The following is a 22,724-nucleotide window of genomic DNA, read 5'->3' as shown; positions in this document are numbered from 1 at the left end:
CCGGCGTTATGAGATCGAGCCCCACATCAGGCTCCTCCGCTATGAGCCTGCTTCTTCCTCTCCCACTCCCCCTGCTTGTGTTCCCTCTCTCGCTGGCTGTCTCTCTCTGTCAAATAAATAAAATCTTTAAAAAAAAAAAAAAAAGTAGGGAGTTGTCTTTACTCTTTTCTAAGGCTTAGCCTTACCACCTGTGTTCTTGTTCCCATCTCGTCCTGTGGGACTTTGTATTATTCTTTCCTTGTGTAACTTCATTGTTCTTTCTCAGTGGCTTGATTGTGTTAGGCTGTGCATGTACTTCTATATGCCACTTCGTATTCCTCCACTTTAAGTTGCTACACGTTTTTTTTTTTTTTTACCAGCACATACCTTGAAAGAGTAAACTGTACCACTCTACTCATTTCATGTTTGTATTGTGGTCTGGTCCGATGTAGCAAGTAAAACTGTTCTTGCTAAGTCACCACTGACTTAATTGTGAAATTCCTGGCCTGTTATTCGTTGTCAGCCAGTTTGAACTCTTGTTAGCATTTGTGGAGTAACCCTTGAGTCCCTTCATGTTGGCTTCTGTCCCCCGCCCCTTTAATTTCCTCTGCCCAGTTGCTGCTGCTTGGTCTCTCTACCACCTTTTCTCCCTCTGCTTGGCTCCTTAATGTTGATGAAGCCTGTGGTTTCAACCAGCACCACCTTTTACCGATAACCTTCAGATCTTGCCTCTAGCCGTTGACCTTACTGAGCTCCATACCTTTATTTCCGGCTCTCTGCCAGATAGCACCATCGGGATACTCCATTCGTACCTGAAATTTTGTGTGTTCAAAATGGAATTCAGCTTCTACCATCCGTCCCACCTCCATAAACTATTTTCTGTTTTGGTATGGCTCTAGTGATTCAAGCTCTTGCCTTATGACTTCCATTTCTTTTTATCCCACAACCCATTAATTTAATCTTCAGGGTGATTTCTCTTAACCTTTTCTCAAGTATACTCTTTCTTCCTTATTACAGTTTATGGTTCCTGCCTTCTTGTCTCTGGTCCCTTCCTATTTGTGGGTCTCTTTTCTCAAAAGTAGAAATTCATTAACTCTTACTAAATGAATGGTATCTTTAAGGATACTTAATATATAACATCAGACAGTTGCGCAGTCATTGAACAAATGTTTGAGTGTCTTCTCTTGAGTGTATGAGCTGGGTGTGAAGAATTTTTAAAATGTAAGACAGTCTTTGCCCTTCAGAAGTCTGTCTTTTGGGGGAGAGAGTGTTTTACCTAAGTGAGAAAAGCAAAATGCCAATAAACAGTGGTGCCCTTAGCTATCTCAATTTATTAAAGGTCTGAACACTTAAAGTGTATGAATATCTCTAATCCTCATTGATGCCTAGAGAAGTGCTGCACTGAGAACATTTAAAAAAAATTTTTTTAAAGGTAATTTTTTTTGAAGATTATAATTATTTATTTGAGAGAGAGAGAGAATGAGTGGGGGGAAGGGGCAGAAGGAAAAGCAGGCTCCCCATAGAGCAGGAGCCAGAATCAGGGCTCGCTTGATCCCAGAGTCCAAGACTCTGGGATCATGACCCGAGCCAAAGGCAGAGGCTTAACCAACTGAGCCACCCAGGAGCCCCGAGGATTAAAATTTTAAATTAAAATTTGTTCGCATTTTGTAACTATTTCGTTGAGATATAATTTACATATCATACTATTAACCTGTTTTAAACATACAATTCTATAATCTATAGTAAATGTACCACGTTGAGCAGCTCTGAATTTTAGGACCTTTCCATCATCCTAATACGATCCTGCTCATTTTTTTTTGTTTTTAAACCACTTCTTCCAAGTTGTGTGACATCTTCTCAAAGGAAAATTGTTCTGTTAATTGGGATAGAAATCTTTTGGGGTGATGACAAGGTGCTCTACAGCAGAAGTTGGCAAAATGGCTACTGGCTAAGTCTAGTTGTCCTTTCTGTTGTACATATTGTCTGTGGCTGCTTTTATACTGAAGCCTCAGAGTTGAGTAGTTGCCAGAGGGACCTCATGGTTCCCAAAGCCCAAAATATTTGATATCTGGGTCCTCGGGTTGGTGCTGCTTTCAGAGAATTGTTTCCTTCACCTTTGTAGGAGGATGGAGGGCAGGGAGACTAAGTTTGAGACTTTTTTGTGTGAGGTACTATTCCTGGCATTTAAACTGAAGGGGAAAATAAATACTATTTGTTTTAACTGTGAATTAAATGTTCCTTTGAAAGATACTTTTTAAACTTTTTTCAAATTTGACGTTTTACCAACCCATGCTCTAGAACCTTACAGTTCCGAAGTATGGTTTGAGTACCTGCAGTCTTGGTATTTCCTGGGTGCTTTTAGAAATACGGAATTTCAGGATTTCCCTAGAACTGAATCAGATCTGCATAAAATCCCCAGGGGATTGGTATGCATATTATTCTTTGAGATGCACCACTCTGAAAGTTTTTTTTTTTGTTTGTTTTGTTTTTTTTAAAGATTTATTTATTTATTTATGTGACAGAGAGGGAACACAGCAGGGGAATGGGAGAGGAAGAAGCAGGCTCCCAGCGGAGGAGCCCGATGTGGGACTCGATCCCGGAACACCAGGATCAAGCCCTGAGCCGAAGGCAGACGCTTAACGACTGTGCTACCCAGGCGCCCCCACTCTGAAAGTTTTATGTTAACTGATGAGATACACTGAAATTCTTACCACTACTGATCCCAGCAAAGCCTAGGAGAAGCAGTATTTTGTCCCAAATCTAGTGGAGTCATTATTTTTAAATGATGTATTTTCCTCCATAATTATCTTTTTAATGTTGTTTTTGTTAGGCTGAAGATAAAGAGGAAGAGGATGTATCTGGTGAACCCGAAGCTTCACCAAGCGCAGATACAACTATCCTGTTTGTGAAAGGAGAAGGTAATAGAGAAGTGTTAGTTTTAACTCAGACGTAGGAATTTTTCAAATGACAAGCTCACTTTTGCGGGGAAGCATTAGTAATGCTTAAGATCTTTGTTCATCTTCTTTCTTACATTACAAATATGGTGTAAATACGTATTTCAAAAAAATCCTCTTATATATGCGATTACCCATATCCATAAGATAGTATTCCTGGCATTTAAACGAAGGGGGAAATTAAATACTATCTATTTTAATTAGAAGTTGAATGTTCTTTTGGAAGATACTGTTTTTAAAATTTTTTTCAAACTGCCACAGTAAACTGACTCATAGTTTGAGTGTAAATATTAGTGAAATATTCTGTACGATTAGGCCTTCTAGAGCCTAGTTTTATTAAAAGAAAATATAATGTCTTATATTTATGGAGAGCTCTTCTCAATATTTTGTGCGCATTCATTTAATCTTAACAGAAACTGTATGAGGATAGTTACTGTTAAACTGAGGTTTAGAGAGGTGAAGAACATGTCCAGGGTTACTCATTTGGTAAATAGATTGTGAAGACAGACCCAGAAGTGTCTGTCCCAAAGCCTCTGCTAAACTGGTTGAAACTCAGCTCTGTAGGCCACATATAATTATTGAAGACTTTTCTTTTTTGAAGTTATTAATTATCTTGGTCTTCTCAAGTTTTTTATTCCCACATATATTCAGAGTTTATGCCTACAAAAAGTATGATTTGATAAGAGATTCCCCCCCGCCCTTTTTTTACAGCTTCCTCATTAGGTCATACATTCAAATTTGTGTTTGAATTCTTAAAGTGGTATGGGTTACCTGGTTAATTTTTTTTTCCCAATATTTTAACAGATACTACAATTTTCAGGACCTCTTAGACTTTTCTGTCATTCTTTTCTTATCTGCACAGATAACAGATGTAAGTTGGAGGTGACTTCCAAGACAAGTAGTCCCACTGCAAGATAATCTTACAGTCCTTTCTTAGATCACATAACATGAAAGTGATGTAGTCTAACATTGAGATGCTACGTTCAGTTCTGAAGTTCGAATGCTAGAATACAGACAAGGGTTTCAGTTTATACACAAATTGTAATCAGTTACTAGTTAGTGGGTAACTGGAGTGCACTACTGAAAAAGATTCCAAAACCAAGTCCACTTTTAGGAAAGGGTGCCCAAATCCTTAGTAATTTCTATTTATTTGTGTGCTTTGAACATTTTCTAATCTTTTGGTTTCTTATTTTTGTTTCTTAGATTTTCCAGCAAATAACATTGTGAAGTTCCTAGTAGGCTTTACAAACAAGGGTACCGAAGATTTTATTGTTGAATCCTTAGATGCCTCATTCCGTTATCCTCAAGACTACCAGTTTTATATCCAGAATTTCACAGCTCTTCCTCTGAACACTGTAGTACCACCCCAGAGACAGGCAACTTTTGAATACTCCTTCATTCCTGCAGAGCCCATGGGTGGACGACCCTTTGGTCTAGTCATCAATCTGAACTACAAAGACTTGAATGTAAGGCCCTCTAAACCTTTTTTTTTTTTTTTTTTTTTTTTTAAGTTAGAGATGGATGAGGTCAATTGACAGTGTTTAGTGAATATTCTTATATTTATTCATTCAAGTGCCTGTTTATGGTTGGAACTGTGATGGGCAACAGGGAGGCAAAAATAAGTTGCACGTTTGTCTTCAGGTCTAGAATCCAGTGGGGCAGATAGATACGAACAGGCGATATCCCAGCATAAGTGATAACATACTAGAGATGAATGTTAGGGGCTGTAGTAGGAAAGCGGATGAGCTTGAGCTTAATAGACCAGTAAAGCCACACAGTGGAGTCTACTGCTTATTAAGATGTTAGATATATAGAGTAATTTGTTTTGTACCTCTGTTCATTGTTTGTATTTTGCCCATATCACTGCTTTTATTTTTAAGTTTTAAGGGCTTTCTGTAATTGTTTTTCCATCATTTTATGTACTCATAGATAAAAATATAACCAGGTATTTTTAGGATAGAACAGTGAGGTTTATGAGAACCAAATAATCTAATATAAGCTCTGTTGTCTTTCTTGTGGTTTTTAATATATATATATTGTATGTCCAGTGAATGAATGAGAAGCCCACTAGAATTTTACTGCTAGGAGTTGACCTGTAGGTGCCAACTACTACATCCTTCAGATGAGAGCACATCTAAACCATTCCCTTCTCAAAAAGTTTTCAGAGAAGGAAATTTCATCCTCTCTTGGAAGCTTACTCAGCCTTTTCTTCACATAAGAGTCAACATGTTTACTTGTGTCTGAGATAAATTTCTCAAGCTGTAATTAAGTTTTCTTTTTTTTTTTTTTTTTTTTTAGTGGGGTTTTTCATCCTTAAAAATAATGTATTCATCTTCCTCAACTTTATAGTTAAGCAGTTCAAATAATTATATATTTTGTCTTGTTTTCAAGCAGAATTAGACTTAATCCAACAGACATTTATGTAGTTTTAGTACCATTTTGAACGTTAGTATCATCAATGTATTCTGATTCCTGGAATTGTCGTTGGAGGAATGCAGGTGGAAGGATTTTGAAGTAAAACTTACGTAATTACAGTTGAGCAATAAGTGACAGTTTTGAGTAGCGCCTTTGTGTTAAGCATCAAACACTGGAAACGGCTATCTCTGTATTGTCCCAGTGATTCTTGTGTTTGAAAACTGAAGTTGTGTTGAACTGACAAAATTATTCCAAAACCGCAACAGAAAAATATGTTGATACTGAAAATTGAGTTTATTGTAAATCGATTTCCAATCCATTGTGAATTTAGAACATGGATTTGACTTCTGTTCAAGTCTAGTTCTTAAAATCTGCTACTGCAGCTGCTACTATATACATTTTCATGCTCTTCCGTTCTGTTTTGGAGGATTATACACAACAGAAGTTATGGCCTTTAGTTTACGGGTGTTCTGTGGGCTTTGTTTCTTTCTGTGCATTTTATCCCCTTTTTATTTTACTTCCCTGGTTTCTCACACATTTCCCCTTCCCCACCCTCACGAAAACAGAGGACAACTTTAGCAAAGTTGGAGGCATTTTTTATTTTGTGGAAGAAAATAATATTATAATTTTGAGTCTCTGACTTTGAATTAGTGCAATTACATGTGACTTTTTTGAGTCTTACTGACCTAAGTGATGAGAAAGCTTTTTTATATCTGTTAGGGTAACAGTTTTTAAGAAATCTCATAATCTTTTATTTTTTCAATGCTGTTGATATTTTTGTGATTTATTTTATTAATAGGGCAATGTATTCCAAGATGCTGTCTTCAACCAAACAGTTACGATTATTGAAAGAGAGGATGGGTTAGATGGAGAAACGTAAGTAAAACTAGCAATATGTAGATCTCATAGGGCAGGCCTGGAAGGCTTACTCCTGTCAACATTTGTCTTAATAGTGAAAATGGACCAAACTAGATTTTTGTGAAATCCTGCCTACATAAATCCATATTTTAGGTGGTTTTTAAACTATTAATAGTGAGTTAGGAAAGATAATGGAAAATGACGAAAATTGTTTTAAAAAGATAGTTGGCTTTCTGAATGGTCCCTCTTTCTAAATTCTTTTCTACCTCATGCTCATGAGCTGATCACCAGCCTCACCTAAGTTACATATCTCTTCAGTTGCTATCAAAAATATAAACTAGGTGTTATCTTAGAAGCTGTGTTCTCGGTGAATGATGATGAGCCATTTGTCACTGTATACATATATGTAATTGATCAAAAGCAAGTTTTAAGTTAAATTGTGCAAAATAATCTCATATTTGAGGGAAACAAAACCTAATGCAATTATTTTAACTGAGCTTGAGCTTGAGTATAATAAATTATAAAGTAATTTTATTCATTTTAGATCATATAATTGCTTTTTTTGGCTAATTGTTCTCAAAGATAAAGTACATCTGTGAAACCTATTACCTAGATCTAAGTTGAATATAAAATATTTTCTTCCTTTGCCCCACAAGTTATTTGGAAAGCCTATATTGTGTTAGAATTATAGTTGTAATTACAGCTATGGTATTGTTTGAGTTAAAGCAGAGTTACAGTTCTGATTAGTTGTGGTGTTTCTTATGAATTAAAGCCAATTTGTTTTTTCTCCTTTTATGTCAGAATCTTTATGTATATGTTCCTTGCTGGTCTTGGGCTCCTGGTTGTTGTTGGCCTTCATCAACTCCTGGAATCTAGGAAGGTAATTCTAGATGAGTGACTCTTATAGCCATACTTCAGAAGTTGTTACCCTACTAAGTATAATCTAGTTATTTGTGGCTTCTTGCTCTCAACTGTGGGTTTGTGTATTTATAGGTTGTTGTACCTTTTTAAAATAAAACCTGAAGATGATACCTTGGGTATGTGACTTGGATCTGTTTAGACTTCATTACACAAATGCACTTAGGGTCTTTTGGCTACACCCTCCAGAATGATCTTTACTTTCATATTATAATCTAAGTCATGCTAGAATTTTTGTTCCTTAAACTCAGACCTAAGATTTCATTGTTCTATTTACTATACTTTTTCATGGATATGTTATTCTACCTGTATAGCTTTTATATTTGCTTTATTAATACTCTTTTAACTCCAGGGATAATTTCCAGTTAGCAATTAAGTGAGTCTTTTCATTTGAAAAAGAAAGAATGAATTTGGCTCTATTCTATCAAACTTCTTTCTTGTTAGGGTAGTAAAGTGGCAACACTGAAGCACCTGCTATAATCCTGGTTTCTTTTTCTCTGGATATGGTAGCTAATTCCACCACTGTATCTTTATCTCCCTGTCCTCCTGCAAAAAACAGAACAACCCATATTATTCCTCTCATTGGAAAGTATAACAAGATTTGTGTCAAATTTATATAAGTACTTGCTCTTTAAAAGAGAAATACTTAGTGCTCAAGGGTTAATTTCCATAACTTCCTTTACCTCATTTTCATAATAGTATTTTTGCTATGAATTTATGTATCAGGTATAATGGCATCTCCACTTGTTTTTTCATTTGAATGAAGCCGTTTTTAGTTACTTTTTGTGTATTCAGAGTCCAGTTTTTGGACTGTATAGCTAATACTCTTATCTAAATGATAGGTTTGTTTTTAAGAACAAGACTAAAGAGGGAATTGAATCACTTTCTTCCTAGTGGTTTTGTTGCAGATACTCCAGGAACAAAGTTTGAGGTTGTTAGCTTAAATGAGATTCTACATTTTTGTTTTATCTGTGCCAGCTGTATTTAGCTGAAAGTGCAGGAATCTACCTGCCTGCATGTAGTGTTTCAATAATTATCTTAAATTTTGTTGAATGTGAAAATTTATTCTTTAATTTGATTGCCAAAGGGAAAGAAAATCACTGTATAAACAGAAGTTCTTAGTTGGTCCCCCAGCCCACTGACATACGAAGTTTTATAGCAGAGGAAAAGGCCTTTAAAACCTGATTAAATAAATCATTGTTGTGAAGATTTATTCGTTATCATTTATTTATAATTGGTGTTAGGCATGATTTTCTCCTTCTAATTAATAAAATACTTAAGTAGGAATATGTTTTGAAGAGGACATATTTGCTTAAGATATTTAAATTAGGTAGCTTAATATGCTTTTAAAAAATTATAGTGAACATTGTAATAGAACCCCTTCAAAGTAATGTTTTTATGCTCTCTTAGCGCAAGAGACCCATACAGAAGGTAGAGATGGGTACATCAAGTCAGAATGATGTTGACATGAGTTGGATTCCTCAGGAAACTTTGAATCAGATCAGTAAGTACTCTTATAAACTTGGCTGGAAAATTTTTCCCTTGAATGGAAATCAAGTTAAGTATTAGATACAAAAATGCTTGGACAATGCTACTTAACATTCATCTTTTCCATTACTTATGTAGAGTCTAGTATAATATTAATAAACACTTTAAATTTTATTCTGAGTATTTTTATGCTTTAATTTAGAATGCTTCCATATCTGCGGTTTTATATACAAATGTGTGAATTCTCTATATTCCTAATCTTTTCCTATCTCTTTTTTTCTGTTGCTTCAGTGCAGAGTAGAAGAGGTGAGGCAATTAATTTTTTTAATGGTGTTTGCTATATATAGTACTGGACTTTGTATAGCATATGAATACTTTACAGTAAGTTTAATGAGTAATGGAACAGTTTTCTAGCCCTGTATTTATTAGAAAAACTACTAACTACCCACTGTAGTTTGAAAGAATAAACCTAAAACATTGCCTAGTAGTTTACCTAACATATATTTCAGGTTTATTATGTATGTGATTAGTTAAAATATTAATCTTTATGAAAGAATGTAGGACTTTTTTTCTCCAATTGTAAATGGACTGTTTTTGTTTTGTTTTAAGATTTATTCAGAGAGTGAGCAAGCAAGCTAGTGCGGGGTGGGGCAGAGGGAGAGAGAATCTCAAGCAGACTCCATGCTGAGCATGGAGCCTGGTGTGGGGCTGATACCACAACCCTGAGATCATGACCTGAGCTGAAACCGAGAGTCTGTTGCTCAACCAACTGTGCCTCCCAGGGGCCCCATAAATGGACTTTTTGGAAACATCATTATAAGAGTAGTATGTCCTCATATTTAAAACATTGATAAATAGTACAGAAGTGAAAAACTGAGATTACCTGCTGGCTCTGCTAACTTCATTTTCTGTAAATAATAGATGTTTGTTATTCTAAGTATTTTCTGTATACTTACCAGTACGTATGTCTGTTGTTTGTGATTATTTTATACAAACGTCATCATGCTGCATACACTGTTCTGCCGCCAAGTTTTCATGTCTTGGATTTTTTTTTTTTTTTGATAGTGACTTATTTACCTCATTCTTTTTAATAACTGGATAGTATTCCTTTATATAAGTGTGTCATGATAAGTTAAACCTAAACCTGTTCTGTATTGAGGATGTTTATTATTTCCCGTTTTTCATTCTTAAAACTACAATGAATGTTTTTATATAAAAATTTATAGGATGATTTCTCATTTTTTTAATTGAGATAATTGACATATTAGATTCAGATGTACAATGTAATGATTCAGTATTTGTATATATTGTGAAATGATCACCACAGTAAGTGTAGTTAACCATCTGTTACCACACGTAGTTAAAAATTTTTTTTTTTAAGATTTATTTATTTACTTGAGCACATGCATGAAAGCATGGGGGAGGGGCAGAGGGAGAGGGAGAAGCAGACTCCCCGCTGAGCAGGGTGCCCGACTCGGGGCTCGATCCCAGGACTCTGGGATCATGACTTAAGCCGAAAGCAGACATTTAACTGACTGAGCCACCCGGCCACCCCAAATCTTTTTTTTTTTTTTTTTTTCAATTAACAAGAACTTTTAAGATCTACTCTCTCAACAAACTTTCAAATATACAGTACAGTATTAAAAACTGTAAACACCATAGTATCCATTACACCCCCATGACTTAGTTATTTTATAGCTGGAAGTTTGTGCCTTTTGACCTCCTTCTCCCCTTTCACCCAGCCCCCTACCTGGGATATATAATTCCTTAAAAGTAAAATAGTTAGGTTTAAGATTATGTACATTTTTTTAAAATGAAAAATCCTGTTTCCCTTCCAGAAGATAGTTTTTGTTCTCAACAATGTACAGTATTGCCTATTTCTTTTCCACTCTCACCAGTCTTTCTCAAGTGTTAAGTTTTATCAAATGTTTAGTGTGGCAGTATGGTACAAAATGTTGTCTTTCCTTTACAATTACGAATAAGGTTTGACTTCTTTATATTGGCCACTTAGTATCTCCTTTCTTGTGAATAGGCTGTTCATGTCCTTTACATGATATGAACTTTGGTTACAAAGTGAATTGTTTTCATTATTACTTTCAGGGAGCTTTCTCTTTTGAAACAGAATTATGGTGTGGTAGTTCCTTTATTAAAAGTGGGTACAAAGCAATAACAGCATAGGAGGGGCCTTCATCCTCTAGGAGAGAATAGGGGAGTCATTCGTAACAGTTGACTTTGACCGTAGTACTTAGGTGAGAAGGAATCCTCAGGGATTTATGTGCTATACTAAGGACTTGGCTTTCCTTCCTGGTAAAAGGCAGCCATCAGATACTTTGAAGCAGAGAAATAACAAATTTATATTTTTAAAAGAAATTACCATAGTTTTGTTGGTGTATGGTTTAGCAAGCAGGAGCTACTAGAAGTAGTGATACCAGTTAGATGATTTCAATAAAACATCTGAGAAATCCTTAGGGCCTAAGCTAAAGCAGTATGATGTGGAGGAAAAGAACTAGAAAGATATTTCAGAATTGGAGCAGACCAGGCTTTGGGTGACTTTTTGGCTGTTTGAGGGAGGAAGGAGGGAAAAGTAATTTTGAGTTTTAGGCATCTGGATGGAAGATGATCCCATAACTGTTAGGGAATATAGGAAGAGTAGCACACATGCATGAGGGGAGAAGAATTGGAACTAGATCTGTTGAGTGTGAGGAGCCCAGATAAGGATGTCAGTAAGCATTCAAAAGTTGTATTTAGAGCAGAGCTGAATCAGGATTTGGAGACATTGATGGGGCGCCTGGCTGGCTTGGTCTTAGAAGCATGCAACTCTTGATCTCAGGCTTGTAAGTTAGAGTCCCGCTTTGGGTGTAGAGATTGCTTAAAAATAAAATTAACAGAGTTGGAAACATTGGGTCATATAGCGTAGGTGGTAGCTGAGATCCCATGAAATAATTTATCTCCAAATTAAAATAAATCTTTAAATAATCTTTTCTCTTTAAGGACAAGTTTTCCATATTATCCTAATATTCATCATAGCAGAATACAGAATTGAGTTGTAGGGTAGACTGTGGTCTCTTTATAATGCATCAAAATTACTTATGTAGTTTGGTATGTTTAAAATAAAGGTTCTTCAAAAATAATTAAAATTTTTTTAAAGATTTTATTTATTTGAGAGAGAGTGAGCGAGAGAGAGTATGCAAGCTGGGGGAGAGACAGAGAGAGAGAGAGAGGAGCAGGCCCCTGTCGAGCAGGGAGCTGTATTCCGGGCTCAGTCCCAGGACCCTGGGAATCACGACCTGAGCCGAAGGCAGACCCTTAACCAACTGAGCCACCCAGGTGCCCCCAAAATAATTAAATTTTAAATGTCTTACACAGAATTGGTTGAAACTTTGAAAAGCATTAAAAGTCACAGTTAAAAAATAAAGTCACTCTAAGCTGTGGAGCTCCCCTCCCCCCAAGAATTCCCACATGACAGATAGATTGGCGGCAGGTAGGGGAGGTTAATAGTATCTTTCTCCCTGACATTGTTGTTCATGAACTTTAAAGCTGAGAATTATTACATTTCCAGAGTGTTTGTATTTATGATTGTATTTTCATCAGCAAGTGTCAGGTATTTAGTCTGTCATGATACTAATGCTAGGCTGTCTCTATCTCTGTCGAATAAATGGATGAAATCTTTTTTTTTTTTTTTTAAGATTTTATTTATTTATGTGACAGAGAGACAGCCAGTGAGAGAGGGAACACAAGCAGGGGGAGTGGGAGAGGAAGAAGCAGGCTCATAGCGGAGGAGCCGAAGGCAGACGCTTAACGACTGCGCTACCCAAGCGCCCCGGATGAAATCTTTAAAAAAAAAAAGACTCAAAGATGGATGGAGTTGAAGTCACTAAATGTTTTTTAATGGTACTTGCCTTTCTTGCTCAAAATCTGATTTTATTTTAGGATCATGTCTTTCCACCAAAAGACTTGTATTATTCCTTTTTCCATTTACATGAAACCCCTCGTTTTGAAAAAACTTCATAAACAACAGTGAAGCTTCTAAACAGCATTGAGATAATCTGATTTTCCAATTAAAGTGATAAAAATTTTTATCAAATTTAGGGTTTTGATGCATTGCCCTCTACAGGCTTATTGAGAGGCATGTTATTTATAAATTGTTATTAGAATTTGAAAATAGCTGGAATACTCTCATACATAATTAGTCCTTTCTCACCATTACTACTTTTAGCAAAGCCTGGGAGCCAGGAGGTCCTAGTTAGAGCCTCATCCTGTGAAATCAAAAGAGTCCTGAGACCATTTCAGAAATTGGGGGCACAATGAAAGACTTTTAATGATAGAAAGCAAACAGGGTTGTTGGAGGGAGGTGGGTGGGGGCTGGGCTAGATGGCAGATGGGCATTAAGGAGGGCACTTGTGATGAGCACTGGGTGTTGTATGTAAGTAACGAATCACTGAATTCTCCAGAAACCAGTATTGCACTGTATGTTAACTACCTAAAATTTAAATTAAGATTATATATATATATATAGACTTTATTTGAATAAAGGAAAAAATTTTTTAAAAATTGGCACAGAAGTTAAAGAGGAAGAAGGGTGTGAAAAAAATATATATGATTAGTAAAAACGTGATTATTGGCTTTTTTTTTTTCTTCTTGTAATCTCTATACCCAACATGGGGCTTGAACTTAAAACCTTGAGATCAGAGTCCCATGCTCTTCTAACTCAGCCAGCCAGGCACTCTGATTATTTGCTGTTTTAGAGTGCAGATTTTTTTACAGTGACATACTACCTCTAAAAAAATTTGGACTTGCAAAGAAATAACTCTTTTCCTGACAAATAACATCACATTTAAAGAATAATGAATTGTTTTATTTATTAATAAATACCATGTTGAAATTTCTTCAGTGGTTTCGGAAATACCCTTTCCAGCTGGTTTTTCCAGTATAGGGTGATGCAGTGCGTCTGGTGGTTCTGTCTTAAGTCCCTTGTAATTTGTAGCAGCTCAAGAGATTGGCCACTTGACCTGTGGAAAGCAGCTTCCAAACTTTAATATGTGTACCAATCATTTGAAAATCTTGTTATGACGCAGGTTCAGATTCAGTTGCTCTAGGCCGGGGCCTGAATGTTGGTGTTTCTAACAGGCTCCCAAATGATGCCAGTGCTGCTGACCCATTTATCACCCTGAGGAATGAGACTCGAAAAAGTCCCATGTTCCAGATTTCTGATTATTTTCTCCTGGTGCCTTTTAGTTAAATTTCTTTACCTTGGAAACTAAATCTATAGGTTTGATTAGATTGAATCATTTTGGCTGATAGCATGTATCATAATCGTCTCCCTGCATCACATCAGGAAACAATATCTGATTGTCCCATCATTAATGATGTTAAGTTGAGCACTGGGTTAGGGTAGTAGCCTCATGGTCTTCCCATGTAACCAGGAAAGGGTGGTGGTTTCTGCTTGCAACTTAGAAGTTATCTCTGTGGTATTACTTTGGTGTCACACAGATATCCAGTTCTCTAAACCATTCACCAGTTGATAATCCTTTCATGAATCAGTAATGTTTCAGAAGTTGTAAGCGATGATTTTTAATTGAAATTTCTTTGGTTTTTACTAACTGCCATTGTTTTGTGAAATAGAGCTTTACTTCATCAACTGGGATTTTTCGGTTACTTTATAGAAGACAGTTCCTGTTGGAAAAGCGGATAAGTGCTATTTCTTCCCTTTATTTTCCTATTTTCAAAGAGTTATTTTAAAAGCCATCCCAGTGAGACAAATGAGTTTTTTCTAATTTTCTCCTTTGTTTTTTGACATATCACGGAAAACTGAGTTTTCCATAGAATCTGTATTTTAGTCAGCTGTATTTTTTTTTGATGCTCAAATTGTTAGTTTTGACTACTGGTTGCCTTTTTATGCTTGATCTCAACCAAAAGGCTGAGAAGGGTTTACTGATTGCCTTTTTTTGAACCACCTCCAATCTTACCCTTTGGTCTTTGAATGATCCCTTCTTTTCTAGCTCAACAAGATAATCCAGACATTTTGTACTTGCTCTAGGCATGGAGCAAGCTGTTTCTCCAAGGACTCCTGGATGATATTAGAAATGAAATGAAATGAAAATTTAGACTTTAGGGATGTCATTGATACTGGGTGACATTGTTTTTAGGCCCATTCTGTGAACTGAGCTAGAAGATACATATTGTTTCAAATCCTGAACTGAAACTGGTACTTTCAGTTCAATTTTAATATTTTTACTTAATTTTGTATTTGAAACAAAATACAAATTTTGTTTCTCTTATACTTGATTCCTTACAGCAGTAGTTCTCAAACTGTAGCACTCACCAGAACCACCTGGCCAGCTTCTTACCCTTGCTAGGCCCCACCCCCTAGAGTTTCCAATCTAGTAGGTCTGGTTGAGGCTCAAGGATATGTGTATCCATGTTCTCAGGTGATTTTTGAGGCTGCTGGTCCAGACTGTACTTTTGAGAACCACCCTTAGAACATGGTTTTCTCAGAGTAAAGGCGTTGAGCCAAATTGAAGATAATTTAGGAAAAAATAGCCAGATCTTTCAAAGATAAGATACATGCTTTGCATATTTGACGACAGAATGGAGAAAACCAAGATAATGGGGCAGGAGGTGTGGATGGAAGTGGAAGTCTCTCAGGCTTCCAGGAATTTTGGAGAGGGGTAGTGTGAAGACAAACAGGTGTCAGGGGCCCCTGTTTAATTTGGCAAGAGATTTTTCTCGTCTCCATCTGACTCATCATAATGTAAAGGAAGGAGGGGTGGTTTGAAACGATTTGAGCCTGCTACTAATACATTTTTTCCTGATATGTTTTGCATTTCAGATTAGGGTGCTTCCATTTCCCTCAAGTCTTGTTAACTGTAAATGACAAGTTAGCTAATTTTAATAGAAACTTATAGGTCCTTTGCTTAATACTAGTGTTTTAAATGTATACATAAGGCAACCTTAATCAGAAGCTTATAAAGATGAAGTCTTTCGTGTAATTTGACTTTTAACTTGGGGATCCATTAGAAAGCTTGCAGTTTTTATCTGATTAATTAAAAAAGCCATCTAACAGCTATTTATATAGTATGACTTCCCCAGGTGTGCTAGGAAATGAGGTAGATTGTGCAGTCTGAGAAGGGGGGGTGAGGGACTAGTTTAAGTTTCTGCTAACATTTTGCCTTTGTTTTTTCTAAAAATGAAAAAGTTGCAGTTTTGCCACAATTAGGTGGCTTTCTATAACATCTTTCTTTTAAAAGGTCAGGGTGGGCATTTTCAGACCTGCCCCATTTACTGAATCTCATTAACGTCATGTTCCAGTGTTTTTTGTTCTTTCAGTTAGGTGATTTGTTTCATATAGTTAAGCTTTGCTCTTAAAAGCTAAAATATTTTGACCTTAAATATTATGTTGGGTTTTTTTTTTTTTAATAGTTTTTTAGGGTTTTGGGTGGGGCAGGTAGGTGGTAAGAGGGGGTGGTTTTTTCTTTGGCTGAAAAGCATCATTACACACATCAGTTATTGTTTTTTGCTGAAGTAAAATGCTGCTTTCTAGGCCCATGAGGAATTTGGAGCCATTTTCCGAAAAGCCGAATGACTCTAGAATGCTATCTTACTCTGTTTCTCATTGATCTGCTTCTTAACTTTGCCGTGCCGGGCAAGTGATGGAGGTTTTTAGACTCATTTTTAAGGTAGGCAGAGTCGGCTGCCTTACTGGAGTCCAATTGATATGTGTTGAAACAGGCATTGCAGGTCCTCTGTGGCTCTTTTTCATGTGTTCTCCTAGTGAATACCCGGTTGAAATTGTAAGTGCTGATTACTTCAGTCTTCGTAGTAACTGCTACATTCACACAGATGGCTGTTTGATTCTAAAGCACTTTTTTGGGGCACTTGGGTGGCTCGGTGGGTTAAGCGTCTGCCTTCGGCTCAGGTCATGATCTCAAGGTCCTGGGATCGAGCCCCACATTGGAATTCCTGCTCAGTGGGAAGTCTGCTTCTCCCTCTCCCTCTGCTGCTCCCCCTGCTTGTGCTCTTGCTCTCTCTCTCCCAAATAAATAATCTTAAAAAAATAAAGTACATTTTGAGAGGCGCCTGGGTGGCTCAGTTGGTTAAGCATCCGACTCTTGATCTCAGCTCAGGTCTTGATCTCAGGGTCCTGAGTTTGAGCCCCATGTGGAGCCTACATAAATAAATAAAGTACTTTTTGAGTCCTCAAAGATCATATTCAGCATATTGTTTATTTTAAAATATCTAGTAATTATTATCTGGTAATTGGTCAGTTGCATAAAGGCAGTAGTTTTAGTGTAACCTTTCTGAAGTCTGATGAAAGTTGTAAGCTTTCTCCGTTAGAAAAATGCTTCTATGCTCAGTTTTGGGTGAGTTGAGCCCCCCCAAACACATCATTAACCTATTTGTAATAAAGTACTGAGGTCAGTTCATGTGATTTGCATACTCAGTCTTAATATTTCAGTCACTAACTCTAAAAGCATATTTAAAAAAAAAATTCAGCTGCTAAATATTTTTGATAAATATTTACTTTTTTAAGATATATTTTAATTTTTAAAATATAGTTATGGTGATCTGGCAATTTTAGAAAATAAAAATTAAGATCTTATAGGTAAATTTTTTTCATACCATTGTTCATGAAATGCTTACAAAAGAAGCCCCGTACTTTGGTGTTAAATATTTTTTCCAGCCTTTTGTTTTTTTTTAAGCTGGAAAAATAATTGTAATTTGTAACGTTACAACAAAGGACTTAACTTCCTAATATGTAAAGTGCTTCTAAAAATTAAAAAAGTAGTGGTCAGAGAAGAAAATAGCCTTACTTAAAGAAACATATAGGTGACTCCTCTTACTGGTTGGAAGTAGAAACTCACCACCAATTTAGCTTTTGTTTCATAGAACCCACTAGGAATCTAATGTAAGGAGATAAAGAGAAAAAGGTGTACAAAGAAGGCTTGTGTATGCAGGACGGTTTCGGTATTGATCTTCTGTCTAAAAATTCCTCTAACCTGCTGCTCGTTCCATTAAATTTATGAAATTGCCAAAACTTATGCAAACTGCGTGGCTGTGTTTATAAATATTAATTTGTAGACAGTATAGGTGTTTTTAAGCTGCAAATTTCATGCCTTTGACACTTTCTAAAGCATTTACTTAAGCATGTGTAAACATACTAAATTATAGAATTTAAGATTTTGCTTAGTGGCTTCAGTATTCATGTAACCAAAATTAGACCCTTTCCCACCCTAATTATACAAAGTTTCGTTTGGATTGAGTTATTTCTTGAGGGATTATTTTAAAGGTTAGTTTAACAACCTATACCAGATAAGAGGCGTTTATTATTATTACTAGGGTATTTTTGCGTGTATGGTTTTTTTTTGTTTTTTAAGTGGTAAAGTTGAAGGAAAATGCTTTTTAAAGGTCTTTTGAATCCATCCTATTTACAATAAGCAAGTTAAAACTTTCTCTTTTCTTCCAGATAAAGCTTCACCAAGAAGGTTGCCCAGGAAACGGGCACAGAAGAGATCAGTGGGATCTGATGAGTAAATGTTCCTTTGTGCAACAATTCAGTCTTTACTTAACCTGCCCTAATGTTTTTCGGCCTGATGGGAATTAGTGCAGAGAAGCCATATCACCATAGAAGGCAACTACTACTTATGTGTGGACTGAGCAATCAGAGTCTGTGGCGATAATATTACTGAAAATGCACTGCATTCATTTTTCTAAAGTAACAAATTTGGGTTTTTTTAAGCCATTAAAATCTATATGTGTGCGTGTGTATGTATGTGAGCAGTTGGTGTTACCAGAATCATTGTTGAACTACCTGAAGCCTGCCTTTAGAATACTAAATACAATGCTGTTGTTTCTTTTTGACATTTTCTGGTATTTCCCCCCAAAACTCAATATTTGTCCAATATGATTGTGGATGTCCTGCCTTAGACTGTTTTAAAGAAAACAGTTTGTTTCTTTTTTAGAATTCCTCAAATCCAGTTGATGGCACAAATTAGTATTTGTTGTTGTTGGCATTCTAAACAGCTAGTATTCTAAAGGCACAAACAGGAGTAGCTGCTTTCTAGCAATAGAATTGTTTTGGTATTTTGCTGCTGTTTACTATAATGCGCACCTTCAGAAAACTTCCCGAATGAGTCCCAGGAATTTGGGGATTTCTAGCAACAAAATTGTGAAGCATGAGAATTCTGCCGATTTTGATATATAAAACCCACCCCACACTCTTTTTTTTTTTTTTCTTTTTTTAAACAAAAAAAAAAAGGTACATTTTTGGGACCTGAGTTGTGTTATCCATTGTTGTTTTATTTCTGACCCACTTCGTTTTTTGTTTTGTTTTAAGAGATCATATTTTTTCCTAAATAGGAGTATCTTGCTTGAGAAAAATTGCCTTGGTCTATAAAGTAAGCAAAAAGTCAATTTATATGGGCAGAGATATATTACAAGTAATACTAACTTGTTAAAAAAAATGAGTTGGATATTTTTTTAAGTGGTTAACCAATTGGTTTTATCTAATCTTTTGGGTATTTTCAGAAAAACTATTATTAGTTAATCTGAAGAATTCTAAAATTTTAAGCACTTAAGATCTCAGAACCAAAATTAAATTGGACTTCATAAAATCCTGTTAAAGTCATTCTTGTCCTAGGTAGTAACTTAAGTTTGGCATTATTGTCAGACTGGATAAAGGGTAAAGTAAAAGAGTATGAACAGATAAGAGGCTTTTCCCCTCTGTCTTTAAGCCATATTCTCCCACGTATATTTTATAAAGAAATGGTAAATGAAATTCTAGTGGCTGTTTAATTCCTGATCTGTCTTTATTACAGTGAACTGACCCCTCCTCCCCTCTTCATTATAATCCCCACCCATGCCCACACGAAACAACAGCAAAACAAGACACACAAACAAAAAATCTTACCAAGTTAAGTATTTAAACATCTGAGCCAAAGCCTGTGACAGTAGAATAGAAGTTATTATTGTATAGTTGTTAATCACTTTGCAAGTAGGGGCTAAGGTGTCAAATTATCTATATTGGCATTGCTGAACTATAAACTTTCTATACCTGTAATATAAAGTGTTTGAGTTTTTAATTGGGCTGTATGATCAGTAGCTTATTTTGAAAAAGCTCTATGAGCTGTAAAAACTGCATGTTTTTTGTTTAATGTAACATAGGAGACCCTCCACCTTCTCAAGGAATATATTTCAAAACATTGTTTTGTGAATTCCTAAGTTTGTGAAACTACTAGAACATAATGCAGTGAGGTGTAATTACAAAATTTAAATGGCTTCTAGACAGTTCATTGACTACTTGGTGGTACTTAGTGGCAAAGCCACACTGAGTTACAGGTGCCAGCCCTTCTGACTCCTACGTGATTGCCTTACATGCTAGCCCGTCCACTGCTGAGGCTCAGATCAGTGCCTCAGAAATCGTTTGTCCCGTTCTATTTTTTAGCATCGATTGGCAACAGTTGAAAACTCTTAAATCCTCAGCTGCCAGGGTCTTCTATAGTATCGGTATGTGTTTAGCAGAAAACTAACTCCATAATGAATGGAATTCAATTCCACACATGGTTTGTTCAAGCACACTTAATAAGTAGCCTATTTTTTAAATGTTTTTTTTAAATGTAAATATTTGGATGAAGTTTTTAAAGTTTGTTTTGATATACTCATTCACCATGGTTTCAGAATTCATTTTTGAGCAAATTGGTCTCAGAATCTGTAAAATGAACCAAGAATCTTGTGTATCAAACCTGTCACGCAGACATGTGAGAATAATGTGTTCATAAAGCATGGATCTTGCTTTGGTTGTATAGCTTCATCATTCATTTCACGGCCTTACATAGTGAGTGACTTTTCAGACTACCCGTGCCCTCTGAAGTGGTGTCTGAGCGGGGGGGGGGGGGGGGGGGGGGGGGGGGTATGGGACCTGCAAGGTCCCTGAGGAAGATAGAAATCAGAAGAAAAGGAACATGGCTTGATTTTAGTGGCTTTTAATTTTAAGTAAATTTCAGAAAATAGTGACTTTGATAGGAAAAGGCAGATCTAGATCTTAAAAAAAAAAAAAGCCAACATTAAAAAACCACTGCCTTAAAGGTGTATTTGCAGTGCATTAGCCTATAATTGTACTTAACTCTGCTGAGGAGTAGTTAATAGTGGCATTGTGACCTTGAAATCTTTGTTTAATGACTTAACGTTATTTTGGAGGTACAGGAGTAGGTAAATGTAATATGTTAGTCTCTCATATAGCATTCATCTTTTTTGGTACAATGATACCCAAACCCTCGGTTGAAAGAAAAGAGAAACTTGGTTAGTGCATTTAAATAATGATTTTTTTTTTTTCCTTTAACTTTAAACTTGGCAATACACATTGTCTCTCACCAGGATTTTGATAGGTTACAATCCTTGGTTTTTCATTCTTTGTTTTAGTTCCAAAATTAGATGTTAGCTTTAATTTAAAAATGTAAATCTGTATTTCCAGGTACACTTGAAAAAATTGGCCACATATTTGGACAGCATCATTTATAGCTGTAAAATCAATACATTTGTTCTAGTTTTACTAAATAAAATCCTACTTTGAACTAATTATCTCCAGCTTAGGGAAGAGCAGCCTGACCCGTCAACCCCTCACTACCAGCATGAGCGGAATATTAGGATAGTATGAGGCAAGAACAGAACTGACCTGTGAACTTCTCAACGGTTTCTTTAGGCCTCTTACAAACTTTACCAGTTAATATTTGTATGATTTTATTCTTTGTTTACACAAAAGCCTAGGCTTTTATAGTAATTAATTCTATATATAATCTGAAGTTCTGGAGTTTTCCCTTTTTCAGACTTCGGAATTATTTAGGAGTATGGTTCTGAGGTTCAGGTACCATTTAGCTGGTTTTTTAAAGGCAGTAGAAAAGGAACTCTTTTATTAAACATCAGCCATGGACTGTTCTGTTGGGCCTTTCCATTCATCATCTAGTAAACCTTCACAACAACTCCCTGAAAGAAGGTGATTGTCACTTTATAGATGGAAAGAAACAAAACCTCCTGAATTTAAGTAGCTTGCTCAAGGTGTTACATATTGAATTTAGATTCAGAGCTTTTGCTAAAACTCCTGCATTCTTTCCCCTGCACCATGTTTAAGATGGAAATTTTATAAAACCAAGCATTTGGGCAGGTAACAAATACCAAATTCAGCAACCGGAAAGTTCCAAAAAACTCAGTGCTTAATACACTATATCTCTACTTGTACTATACAAAATAGTATATAAATGCCACTCAACTCCGGAATACTATAAAATAACCCCCAAAGAGTCTTCTGAGCTGTTACAAATCGATTTGTGTGTTAGTTTGTGGTATATACATATACTTCGAAATTTTTTATATAATTCCGTTATCCACAGTTCCCTATTTAATCTCAATAATGACACCTCTTTAAATACCCTTGATTAACAAAATCATGGTCTTTAAAAACATTTTAAGATTGATATGCTAGTTTGGCTGGATTTTCAAGTTTTAAAGGGTTGAAGATTCATCTTCGTGTTAAAAGACGAGAGTGAAGTACAGTTGGCCTCTGAACAGCGGGTTTGAACTGCATGGGTCCACTTATATGTGGATTTTTTTCAATAAATACAGTTCTGTAAATGCATTTCCTCAAGATTTTCTTAATCTTTTTTCTAGCTTTATTGTGTGTTAACTGTATAATTGATAATGGCTCTGGCCCACAGTAGGCTATTACTAGTCATGCTTTTGAGGCATCAAAAGTTGTATGTGGATTTTTGTGCAGGAATCAGTGCCCCGAAGCCCACCTTCAAGGGTCAACTATACTCATTCTTGGGTTATACAACGACACAAAACTGGGATTGTAAGTTAGGCTTCTGTCTTTTTTTCTGTTCAAGTGTGGATTTCCCTTAATGGGCACCGTAGAGCATTAGAAAGAAAATCCAGTATCCTCTAGAAAACATGAAGAAGAGCCCTTACATAGATTTTTTTTTTTTTTTTTTTTTTCATATTAAATGCTATTTGATTTTTTTAATAAACTGAACAATCTGATTATAGAAAATTTAAGTTATCTTCACTTTTTAGGATATTTTAACACTGCCAGTAATTCACATCTCTTGGGAACCATTAAACTCA

General features: G+C 35.9%; 1 protein-coding gene across 2 annotated transcripts in view; it reads left to right on the top strand.

The window, feature by feature from the left end:
- Window positions 1–22,724, top strand: part of SSR1 (signal sequence receptor subunit 1) — a 48,208-nt gene that overhangs the window by 7,526 nt on the left and 17,958 nt on the right. Inside the window, exons 3-8 of one of the 2 annotated variants that reach the window (XM_026511445.4) lie at window positions 2,810–2,897; window positions 4,137–4,399; window positions 6,148–6,224; window positions 7,008–7,086; window positions 8,535–8,628; window positions 18,076–18,139. In XM_026511445.4, the coding sequence (XP_026367230.1) occupies window positions 2,810–2,897; window positions 4,137–4,399; window positions 6,148–6,224; window positions 7,008–7,086; window positions 8,535–8,628; window positions 18,076–18,139 (665 nt within the window). Of the gene's footprint in view, window positions 1–2,809; window positions 2,898–4,136; window positions 4,400–6,147; window positions 6,225–7,007; window positions 7,087–8,534; window positions 8,629–18,075; window positions 20,401–22,724 lie in introns of those variants that run through there. The other variant, XM_026511446.4, reaches the window with a different exon arrangement.

The sequence above is a fragment of the Ursus arctos genome, unplaced genomic scaffold, assembly GCF_023065955.2.
Source record: "Ursus arctos isolate Adak ecotype North America unplaced genomic scaffold, UrsArc2.0 scaffold_31, whole genome shotgun sequence".
In the NCBI taxonomy this organism is placed as follows: domain Eukaryota; kingdom Metazoa; phylum Chordata; class Mammalia; order Carnivora; family Ursidae; genus Ursus; species Ursus arctos.
This window is presented reverse-complemented; position numbering and strand designations above follow the sequence as displayed.